We start from the raw sequence: 12,186 nt of genomic DNA, 5'->3' as shown, positions 1-12,186 counted from the left end.
GAAGGGACTTCTGGAAGCCCACGGTCAAAACCACTGTTCTTTCAACTTCTCCTGATATCTCATGAATTTATCACATCTTTTGCATGTCTGAAGTTAGGTTTTATTAATTAATCTCTTTACCTTGTGGCTAAGTTCAGCATTTCCTTTTGGATTCTAAGATTGCCAGAAAGCAAAATTGTGGTCTCAGGGGCTGTAGTTTCATTCAAAGAAGCACAGTTCACCTTAACAACAGATTTGTCTGAATCCGGGGTGTGACATTAGGACATGCTTCTTTCTTTGTGCAGCATTACATTTCAGTTGTGACTTGAAACATATTTCATCCAGACAGGTGGCCAGATACAAGACACTTCAATACTGCAGCTTGCAGGCAGCTGGCTATCTTGGTGGTAAGAGTTATGCTCATGCCTTCTCCATTTTCTGATTACGTATCACAAAAAGAAATGTGTCTGCCTGATGTCCACCCTTACATCACTGCACTGTGTGCTGATGCCTTGTCAAGAGGTCAACGAGCGCAGGGAGAATGCTGCCATAAATGTCTTTTCTTCCTTTTCCCACCACCCCATACACATCAGCAGCACCCTTTCCCTCTGCTTCACCTGTCCCTGGTGCTGCACCTTCTCCTCTGCCACTGCAATCCTCCTCTTGTGGGAAGAAAACCAAAACCACTGAAAATTGTGCTCTGTCCTTTCACTGCTCCTTTTGTGAAACTTAATAGTGAAGGTGGGAGGCAGGAAGTATTGGGATCTCCCTCTCTGTACCTCTGCTCTTGTCAGGGTGGTGAAGGAGTTGTAAAGCAGTGGCTGGGCCAACTTCTGCTACAGCCACTCTTGCGTGCTGCTTCCACCTTTCAGATGCTGCTCTTCTCCAAGTGATCCAAACTCCCAGACTCTTCTTGCCAGACAAAGAGGAACTGCTTCTCTCATTTGCAGGCAGGAGCTTCCAAGTAAGCAGCCTCTGCCTGCTACTCTCAGCAGTGCCAGTGTGGTAGGTGGCTGTGAGCACGCTGATGTGGGACTGCTGTGCTGTGTGTGGTGTTAGTGGCAGGCATGCCAGCAAGGTGTGCTGCTAATGGAAGACACTCAGCTTGATGTTGTTTATGTATTACCTTCTTGTTCCAAGCTTTGCATCAGAACAGCAGTCTTAGCAAAGATGAAGTACAAAATGAAAAAGAACCTCTGGACTTTTCGTTTTAAGTACAATGTGCAACATACAGTGCCAGAGGTGAGGCTTCCTGATACCAGTTTTCAGGCACGTGGGGCACTTTACATAGGACAGTCTAAACTTCCCAATGTCTTTTTGCTACAGTCTTGAACCTGACAGTGTAACTCTCCCTCCGAGTGACAGGCATAGGTGAGTCGAGCTAATTTCCTGAGCGCCTGATAGACTGAATGTCCAGATGTGCCAATAAGTAATCATGAGCATTACTCATCCCTTTGGCAGTCTGGCTATTTCTCAGGCTCTCTCTGACAAGATGTTTGCTTCTTCTTTCCTGCAGCTGCCTGTAGTATCTTAGAATTCATCCTGGGCTGCCATAGCAGAGTATAATTTTACTAAGCTGAGTAGTAATACCAGAACATAGGGGTGTTACCTGCCAGTGTCAGCTTCCCGTCATGAAGAAGTCGTCTGCTTGCTGAACACAAAATATTTTCAGTGCTGTTCTCTCTCAAGCTTTGTTTCAAACACTTAAAGAAAAAAGAAAAAGACAGTGAGAAAATGAGGAATCTCACATATCCAGTTACAAACTGGGAGGCACCCAGCAGTTAAATGGAGACCACCTATACTGATGTATCAGGCTAAGTACACTACAGCGCTAATAAGTGAGCATGACTGAGTGAGCATTTCTTTTGCAATGCTATTGCTTAAATGTGTTTAAGCTTATGAAATGTTAAGCTGGGTTTTTCTCTTCCATAGTAAATGTAATGTTTTTTTCAGCTCTGCACATGAACAGACATAATCCTCGGGGTGAGACTCTCCTGATGATATTTCCATAAAGCTGTTTAAAGTCTTTGTCTCGGTGAGGGAGCAACCACAAAAGAAAGGTGTATGTGTTCTCAGGGATGCTGGGTAACTTTAAATGATATTTAAATAAGAAATAGGGAACCGGCTTACCATGAAGAGTGGAAGAAGCAAATATTTCCTATTTGCTCACTGCTTTAAAAAAATACATTAATATATCTATCTCATTTCATTCTGCACCCTAAAAGCAAGCAGTCCTCCCAGCTCTTCCCATCACACTCTCTGGGATGTTAGCAGCAACCCATGCTGCCGTCCAGGGGACTGTGTGCAGCCTAAGTGTTCACCTACAGCGTTTGTGTGCTTAGGCTGTGGCTGCTCCTTCTGGGGCAGAGCCCACCATAGCAAGCAGAGTACAGACAATCAGTTGGCTTTAGGCTGCGTTACTGATTGGAAACTAAGCCTTCCCCAAGGAAAAACGCCCTTAAGAATTCTGCTTACCTCTGGGACAAAGAATCTCTTGTCACGATCCCACACTTGAGGCCAAATTATGACCTCATGGAGCTGCCTGAATTTCTGAAAGTTGTCCAACCACTTGACTTTACCTTCCAGATCCCCTGAAATATGTAAAGCATCGGTTACTGCCAAGGCTGGCAAAAAATAGGCTGCTTTCTTGAAGGTGATGAATACTGATTATCTCTAGTGGAAGCCAAAGGATGGAGTCCTGGCTTCACTGGAAGCAATGACTAAACTCTACTTAGATCAGCAGAGTATCAAACTATGCATTCAAAGAGGCCCAAATTTGCTGCTGAATGCAAAAGTGCTATCCATTAATCTACCTTAGCAAGTGAGGGATTTGTATAAAACTCATTTAAATGACTGCCTTAAAAAGTTATTGTAAAAAGTCTGCCTTTCTGAACTGTCTGAAGTGGTGAGAGAAAAATAATTTTCATTACGTACGGTCTGATCAAAAGGCTGTTGAAAATAATGAGAACCTTTTAAGGAGGAGCAGTGCCAGAAGTGGCTGAAGTATATAACTGGAATGAAGTATGTGAAAAATGGAGATTTCCATCTTTGCTGATTGAGGGCAGTTGCAGGAGAAACTTTAATGGACCTGTAGTTTAACTTCAGAGTTTTCATGTTGAATGATGTTGCAAAGAGTTGTTTCAGATAATTCTCATATACATCAGAAATCTGGAACTGATGCTATTCCTTATGTCACTGGCTTACTTGTCAATAAATTATGGCTGACCTCTGTCAGGTCTGTGAATAAAGAGGCTGACAGCTCCTGTCTTTGATTTCCTTGCCTCAGAGGTAACCTTAGGGGTAATGTAACCAAATCTAAACACTGGAAAGATCTTTGTTGTTGTTCCCTAGATATCCTATGTCGTTGTGGGATCATATCCACATCTCCTTCCTCCCAGCAGAGCTCCACCATTTAGTGACAGAAAACCACCTGATCTTTCTGGAGCAAAGACTGGAAAAGAGCCCTGTCTGCTTTCTTCTACCACCTCAGCAAGAACAGGGATGAGCCCAAAGGTCAGCAGTGGAGGTCATGCTGAGAGTCCCCAACTGGAGACACATACTGCACCCTGGCTGTGTACCTACTGAATTGATAAATTTCTTAGGGCATAATACAAAGAGAAAAAAAGAAAAATTTCCTTGACCAACCCCTTAACAGGAGAAAAATTGTAGCTCTGATGGCTCATCTGCTGCTTTTCATGGTAGGACCCTGTCATCTAGCAAAAGGTCACTGGCATAATATTCCCCTTGTGAGTGGTATTTTAGCCTATTAAGGATTAGCCCCAACAAATCCTCTTCAGACATAAATCCAACTCAAAGACTTCTTTGTTTGGGATTTTTCTTGATTTGTTCCAATTTTTGATCTGCTGTTAATTGTTTCCATGTTGCTGCAAATGACTCTGAGCCAACACAAGTGAGTCACTGATGTGGGGAGTCCTATGACCTTGCTAAGAGGGCCCAGGGGTGACACCGATCATTTCCTACAGAATGAGGAAGGACTCAGGGTTGTAGAAAGGCATGTACATCCTCCCTCCTTCTCTGCAGGAGCACAAAGACACCACATAACTTACTAATTGTTAATTGCACATTTTTGACTTAACCGTAGCCACTTACGTATGGACTTTTCCACCTTCTCTTTAAGTGACCAGATAGAGTCTTTCTCTGTTTTGTCCGTGCTCCTCTTCCAGATGTTGTTCAGGAGGAGGGGGTAGCGGGTCAGGCGGTGCAGAGGAGCCACCAGCAGCTCTGGCAGGTGCAGCCTCCTGCACTGCTCCTTCTGCTCACACCACTACTGGAGAAAAAGAGCATCTCTCTTAGGCCTCTGTTTGCTCTCTGGCAGTGAGGTTGTATGCATCTTTCTGCATCATCAGCTGTAATGAAATGGGCTAATTGAGGACAAACTTCTTACTGAGGGTAAGGGCGATGAAAAGGCTATAGATACTGTATGTGCAGTTGCTGCATTGAAGCAGAAATAGAACCTGCTCTATTGTTCTTCATAAATGCTGTCTCCGCAGTGGTTGCTTTTCCTACCACCCAAGATGCTGCTTCCTCTCTAAGGGGGTATGGATTAATAGATTCTCTTGTGCAAGCAAAGCAGCCCAGCCTTCTTGCCATAGCCTGGCCAAAACCCACCCTGCTCTTTCTCTGCAGGCTCCCAAGCCATGTGAATCCACTGATGTACTCCTGGCTATCTGTCTTGTCTTTTTTTGCCTTGTGTTATGTATCCCTTCCCTTATGGAGAAGGAAATCATGGTGCTCTTCTCTGGCTTTGAGGCCAGTGTACATCACTGCTGATGTGAGGAAGGCCAGGTCATCCATAGGGAACAGATGCAGTGTTAGTGTTGACAATTTCCATGAACTATCCTCAGCCCGGACCCTCCCAGCCCATCAGTATGACTCTATGCATGTGTGCGTGATGCCAGTCAACACCTGCAATGTTCCTGAGGCTCTCTGGCTCCTCACTGACATCCCTCTCACTGAGTCATGTGCTTCCTTGGTTAAAATGTAGGTCAGTTTGTCAAGGGATTATGTGCGGAACATATGAATGCTTAAGGCTAACAGTATGTATTGTCTGTCTGTAAAAATACAGCCTTATTTTTTTTCCTCTTGGCTCTTTCCTACTCTTACTTATTCTAAATTGCAAATATGGACAAAGGAAAAGGTGTACTCTGAAGGATGACTTTGTATCCATGATTATTCTCTGCAGTTCAAGTATTTACATAAAATGATGTCTACACAGTTTTGCTTCTAGTGAGCTTTTCTGGTCTGCTGATAAAATCCTGTCAAAAGACAGAAAGGCTGGAGATAACAAGAACAAAACCATCACTTTACCTTGAGGTAGATGCCAAAATCTTCTCTCTGTCTCAGCTTTTCCAAGTAGAAGACAGCGGAGGTATAATTGAGGCAATAAATCTGGTGTGTCTGGCAGAGGTCACCCTGGAAAAACTGCAGAAGAGGTTTGAGAGCTCGTCAAGAAAGGAAAATGTGATGACAAAAGGAGGAACACTGCTTTTAGCTTTATAATGTGGGTTTTACCTGAGATTACCTTGTATGTAGGGAGAGAGTGGAAGAGGGAGAAATGAAAAGAGTGAAGGCTGAGTTAAGCAGTACTAAAATTAGTACAATACTAAAAAATAAAGGTGGGGAAGGGTTCAAACAGTGAATAGGAGCCCAGTTCTGGTGGCTCTGCAGAGGAGTGAAGCAGTTTTAGACTTTGTTCAATTTAAAAATAAACAGTATGAAACTGATGTAGAAGCTGAAGATCAAAAACACTCTGTGCAAGAGATTTATGTGGCCTCACATAATGTGCCACTTTGTGTCCACGTATGTTAGATAGCTCTTAGAAATTCTGAATGACATCAGTGATAAAACTCATTTCTTCTGGGACTGGAACACTTGAAGTCAGAGGAAATGGGGGTAAGAAGCCCAGCTGTTGACTCTCTTTGCCTCTTTAAAATCCTAACCATGAGGTAGGGTCTTTCCCAGAAGCTTTCTATTGGTCTCTACTGCTGCAGTAAGTTCAAGTTTGGCTATCACAGTGGTATACTTCATGATTTCCTGTCTGCATTAATATTACCTGCTGTTTGGCCATAAGGAAGTTGTGCAGGAAATAAAATGCTTATGGGAGAACCCTTGAACATTGTTCTCACTCTCTTGCCTATAATGTTGATGACCTGAATGTCTTGGCAGCAGCAAGGTAGATGGATCTGTTCTTGCCTCTCATTTAGCAGACACAGGCCGCAGTGCATATGTATCCCATTGAGCTATTATATGCTCACTTTAATACATTTGTGGATCTAGCATGTGGAGTAAAGGGAAGATCTACACAACGGACTGGAAGGAGGCAGGGTACAGCTGGAGACTGGGCCAGTGTCTGGCTTTGGGGAAACCTCCCCCACAGAGGGAGAAGCTTGGTTCTGTTGATGACGAAGTCTCCTCAAGGTCTGGGCTGTGGTTCCCCAGGAAGGGAATGTTTTTCCATGCTTTGTTCCATGTACAGAGCAGCTTTCAATAACCACCTCAAACATGTCAATGAATAAAAATGCCCTACTGGTGGGAGGTATGAGAGGCTAAGACCAATCTGCCTGTGACATCTGGCGTGTCCTTGACTGATTTGACTGCTTTAAGGCATGCTCTGATAAATGACCTGTTGCAAAGACCTACTGAAGTTAAACAAGACTATTTCTAATCGTGTTACCTTTCCGAGTACGGAGATGAAGTTCATAGCTGATCCCGACTCACTGACACGTTCTTTCACTGTTTCAAAAAAATTTTCCACAAAGCTGAGACTTATCTAAGTAATGGGAAGAAAAAGAGAAACGAGCATGACTGGACTTCCTAAGTTCAAATTAACTTTATCTCTCATTCCTGGCCTCTTTAGGGTCTTCAGGACTAACACTTATCTCCATGACATCACCATGACATTACCTTCAGAAAATTACATTAAGTGCTTTAATTAGTCAGAAGATAAAATAAATCTATACAAATATCCAGTTACATCATGACAGTACCATGTGACAAAAGCTTTGAAACAGGATTATGATTATTCTGTTTAAAATTACCTTATGGCAACAGCTGTATTGGACATGAATCAACATGAAAAATCACAATAGATGAATGGTATCTTCAGGAAAACATTGTGTGTGACAGCTGTGACAATTGAAGCCTTCACACTCATTTGAAGAAGAAATCATGTTTCATAGTTTGAGTTTGTTTTGTGCTCTAAGGGATGAGGGAAAAGTCTGTAAAATGCTTTAAAATGTAGAAACTGCATTTGAAAACCCCATAAGCCCTGCAAGTTAACTTTAAACGTTCCAAGGATACCTACGCTGTCAGTCAGGTGTGGGTGAAAGCCTGTTCCTAACCTCTACTTGCCTTTCAAAGTGTTTGCTCTCAAGTTCACAACCAGGCTGAGCTTTTGACAATTTTTGTTCAGTCATAAAGAAAGAATTGTGTGGGTTCAGCACATTGTCAGAGGCTCAAGCTCTATGTTGCCTATGGTTAGAACATGCAGCAGTCCTGTCCAGATAAGGGACATTGCTTGTGTTTGAAGGCTTTGCCGGGTCTTTATCAATCTTATCATTTTCTCTAGGCATAGTTCTGAAAAACTTTCTTATGTCGTATTATCTAATATTTCCCTATGACCAGAAGAGAACATCACCACCCTCTGTGATACTGCTATGAAGTGCTGTTGTAGCTACGTGCACTGCCTTGTTTGGGAACACGGTTGCTTACAGGACAATGTGACTTCTTTCATGGATTTAGCCTGCTGTCAAGAAAAAATACATGCAGTAAAGTGCATGAAAAAAAGCCATAGTAAGCACTGAGAGTAGCTACTTTTTTTCCCCTACTCATAATTAAACAAGTATGCACAGTAAATGATAATTTCTTGTTAATCATGAAAACAAAATCAGAAAAAAAATGGAAAGCATATTAAAGATTATTCTCTCAAGTCACAATGAAGCTTCAACCAAACTCAAAGTATTATTTGTTTCCTAAATCACACGCAACAATACACATAATTTCCTCCTTTAAGTAAGAATGGAAGGGGTCAGAAATGACATATCAAGTGAATTCTAGTAGCTGGGTGACTTTTATGATCTTAGCTCACAACAAGTACAAAGGAGAAATCTATCAAATAAAATCTCTTTTCTTGTATTTCCAAACATGTTCACCTGGTGCATGGTCAGCTACTGAGAAAAGATGTGCTCATGCATTTGGTTAATTGTCTCTGCTCTGAAAAAAGGTGAGATGTTAATGGTTAAGGCAAGGGCCTAACAACAAGAGACAGAACTTAAAGTAGGAAATTTATTTAGGATATGGGATATGGGTTATGAGTCATTAAGAGAATGATTGACCCAAGCCATTCATCTTGTGAAGCTAAAGAGCCCCTTCCAACATTCACTTTGCTATTAAGAGTAGTATGTTTGTTGAGTTTTCTTTTGTAGTCCCTTAAAATAGCTCTAAAGTCAAGGAAAACTTCTGTGTGACTTCTAAAGCTATGTAAAAACTATTCTGGATTTATGGGCTGCTTTAACTTTCAGGAGCTGGAAATGACCTCCCAGCAAGTGGCCACAAAGTAGTAAAGACCCAGAGCCCACTGTAGCCAAGCCTCATCTTCCCATTCCTGGAAGCATGGGGGTGAGTAGCACATGGATGAAAAGCATTAGCTCTGTGCTGGGATTAGTCCTCCACCCACACAGGGGAAACCCTAGCTATAGAGGGCTGGTTGTCATGTTGTTTTTCCTTGCACCATCAGAGTGGCTTAATAGGTATCCATCTATTTGAGAAACAAAGCTTGTCACTGAAGTTATGATGCTGTTCTTAATTTTGCAGTAAGGTTTGTGTAGTTGATATCTATGCTCACAGATCATTTTAAAAGGACTTTATTTCTGAGAAACTCAAACTCCTGTTTGCTTCAGAAACAACTGTTGAATGAACTCTCCATCATCTTTTCCCAGAGAATTTGCAGTAATTAAACCAGACACCCAAACTGCAATACTAAATAGAAATGTCAGAAGGACTAATTATTTGAACTCATCTTCAATTGCATGTGTTGAATCTGAATAGAAACCTTAGTGGTGGCTCCTCATCTCCTTTTATTGGGCTGTCTGGTTTCTGATCTCAGTAGAGCTTGCACTTCTTTAATTTCTATTTTTTTACTCACCTTATTTAACTCCTCCAAGTTTGCAAAAAGTCTCCATAAGTCCACGTCCAAGAGAAATTCATGACTCTGGAGGTATTTTAGAGTGTTCATAAATACCTTTAAAAACAAAACAAATCCATATTATTTAGCAGTTGTGCTTATTTTTATATATAATGGTATCTTCATGAAAGTAGTTTACATAGTAATTCTGAAATGATCACTTGATTTTGAGGTGGGCAGAAGATGATTTTGTGAGAAACTTCTCCTGACCTGCCTGACTGCAAAATACAGAGCTTTGTGAAAAGGGGCAGGGTACGAGTGATAACTCTGGGCTCTCTCTGCACCTACTGCAGAAGTAGAGTGTCCTGTCTATGTTCTCTGTCTGTATGGGGCCACTGACCCTACTGGAGATTTGCAAGGAAAGAAAATATTGCATCAGAATTGTAGAGTTACAGATTTCTGTGCCTTTTTCAAACACCCTCCTAACCCATACTGCACAAGGTGTTGGAAGCCAGCATGAAAAAGAGAAAAGTTGTTGGAAAAGCTTAAGTAAAATGCTTGTGCAGGTTTTACATCTATTTGCGTGGTTCTATTAACCTGTACTGAGTGAAAATTGCCTTTGTATTTATTGACTGCTTAAGATGGTGCATTATCTAAGCTCTTACAGGGATGTTGGAGCTGTGCCGAATCTGACCGAGAGCTGAAAAAGTCTTAAGATTTCTAAGTGGAATTTTTAGTGTGTATGTGTGAAAAGCATTAATGAAAAAAACCCTCATCACTCAGGTGCTGAGACTGAATTGCTGGTGAGTGTTTGTGCAGCCTTGCATAATTCCTTAGTTGCCAGGAGCAGCAGACTTGAGAGCTTAAAAGGGATTTACTGTGATCCTGAAGTTCCCTATGGAGATTCATTAAAATCAGTGAAATGGTATTTCTAGTATTCACCTGCATTATGTATTCATTTTATTTCTAGAAATCTTGTGACATCTCTAAACAGAGTCAAGAAGAAAGGACACTTCCAACCTGTTTATGTTGTTGATCCCTTTCCTATCTCTTTCTATTGTGTGAAGGAGAAGGAATTCAGCCCACTCCTCTATTTATTCCCTTTACTTTGCAATTCTTCTTGTGCTGCTTAGACTACTTATTCAGCAACATGGAAATTGTTGCACTAACCTCACCTGTTTTTCCTTAAACTAATAATAAAATTGAGATAGTCTGTGCAGAATAAGAGAAAAAAGATAGGAAGAATTATAGGGAAGCATCCATCCTTTAAAATAGTTGCACTAGTTTATGATGTGTGATGAATAAAAATATTACACGCTATTTCTATTCTTAGTAATAGCTGTTCTATTCTTGTCCATACTGAAAAGCTTTTCAAATTCACCAGCATGGAGGCAATCTGGAGTTTTGGGGAGGAGTGTTGTTGGCTTGCTTGTTGTAAAGTCAGAACTACAGATCTGCTGTTTTCATGCCATATTGAGGAAAATCAAATAACAGATATGTATGAAATTAAACCAAAAGTATTTAAGTGATAGAGAAATATTCAATAATGCCAGTTGGAGGGTGGCTTTGGTTCAGAGTTTGTGAGAGGAGTGGTGAAATATCATCCAAAATCATTAGAAGAATCTGCAATCATAATGTATTTGTGAGACACTTAAAGCCATGTTCAGAGAAAGAGATTGCATCAAGATTAAGAAAAAAGCAACAACCAAAGAGAAACAAGAAAAGCAGGGAAGATGTGGGAGAAAAAGGAAGAGTCCTGCAGACAACAAATGAGAGGTTACAGATGGCTTCACATCTCCTGTGCTGCCAGCAGGGTAAATGTTGTTTAATCGTTTTTGAGAGTTGCAATCTGAACTTACCATCTTGAGAACCAGCAAATGATCCAGAAAGTAAGTGCATTCACTTGTGAAAAGTTCCCACACTGCTTCTTCCTTTTTCACTTGCAGTCGGCCGTTGACATCTTTCTGCTCAGTTTGTTGAGCCTTTATAAATTCATGCCAAGATTTATTCTGTTGAGGAAGAAGAAAGAATAACCAACTTGCATCAACTGTTTAAGAGCAAATGAGAAGAATATATGATCTATTTGCTCACATAAAGAATTTTGCTGCCAGTACGAGTGGAGACCTGAGTATAATAGTTAGCTCTGAGAAGCAGAAGGGTGAGGTGGTGAGTGGATTGTTGGCTTGTGAGCGGGTTGTCTTGCTGCTGTTCTCAGAGGAAGGTGCCTTCCCAAATCAGAGCAGCACAGCAAAATCTGAGTGGTTGTGAAGGCTGTTGCCTGCCTAGTCTGATGCTCACATTGCTCCCCTCATCCATTTCAAACTATTAATATACCTCTGCTTATCCTTCAATTTTGCAGATGGGATTCGTATCCAGATTAATTTACTGAAAAATGTTCACTTGGGGAGAAAACTTTTGTCTTATTTTCATCCTGAAGAGTTTAATTGATAGCTTCCTTGGTACAGTGTACTGAGTATTTTGATACCTTGAAGCAGCAAAAATCATATGCGCCGTAATCTATGGCCTTAATGGTTGAAAGACAGTGTTCCAGATCAGATGATTGCTTCTGTTTGTCTTTAGCCTGTTTAATGAGAAAAACAAACAAACACCAAAACAACCAAAAACCTAATTCATACAATGTTTAGAATACTAATAAGAAGCTTACTCAACTCAGTAACCTTGCCATGATCTGTAAGGTGTGTGCCCTTAACCATGTGATTTCCTTATATCTCCATGATCTCCTACACATAGACAAGACAGATGGTTTATTTGTACACGGGTGGTGTGCATAGGTGACTTAGAGGTGTGGGTGTGTAAGGTCTTGTTCATGCAACCAAATGGTCTTTGGAGGGGCAAGACATTGGTATGGCAACAGACAATGGGTTACCATCACAATGCAGAACAAATAACGTTTCATTTCCTTCAGCACAGACAGAAGCACAAAGCAGCAAAACTCAGATTTGGAGTCTTCCTCCTCCCATCGTAGTTATGTAAATATTGGGTGAATTTTATTTTATTTTTTTTATTTTTCATTTTGTTGATTTTGAGCTTTGATTTGAAAAACT

The 12,186-nt window shown here is 41.1% G+C and overlaps 1 protein-coding gene across 1 annotated transcript in view; it reads right to left on the bottom strand.

Annotated features, from left to right (window-relative positions):
- The window catches only part of PLEKHG7 (pleckstrin homology and RhoGEF domain containing G7), a 22,213-nt gene extending 10,027 nt beyond the window's left edge, over positions 1 to 12,186 (bottom strand). Inside the window, exons 1-8 of the mRNA XM_032443883.1 lie at positions 11,456 to 12,186; positions 10,981 to 11,130; positions 9,143 to 9,238; positions 6,674 to 6,769; positions 5,308 to 5,421; positions 4,090 to 4,264; positions 2,455 to 2,570; positions 1,589 to 1,682 (exon numbers count right to left, since the gene is read on the bottom strand). Of these exons, the coding sequence (XP_032299774.1) occupies positions 1,589 to 1,682; positions 2,455 to 2,570; positions 4,090 to 4,264; positions 5,308 to 5,421; positions 6,674 to 6,769; positions 9,143 to 9,238; positions 10,981 to 10,983 (694 nt within the window). The 5' untranslated portion in view covers positions 10,984 to 11,130; positions 11,456 to 12,186. The remainder of the gene's footprint in view (positions 1 to 1,588; positions 1,683 to 2,454; positions 2,571 to 4,089; positions 4,265 to 5,307; positions 5,422 to 6,673; positions 6,770 to 9,142; positions 9,239 to 10,980; positions 11,131 to 11,455) is intronic.

The sequence above is a fragment of the Coturnix japonica genome, chromosome 1, assembly GCF_001577835.2.
Source record: "Coturnix japonica isolate 7356 chromosome 1, Coturnix japonica 2.1, whole genome shotgun sequence".
NCBI classification, from domain to species: domain Eukaryota; kingdom Metazoa; phylum Chordata; class Aves; order Galliformes; family Phasianidae; genus Coturnix; species Coturnix japonica.
Note: the sequence above shows the minus strand (reverse complement) of the source record. Positions and strands in the feature narration are given on the sequence as shown.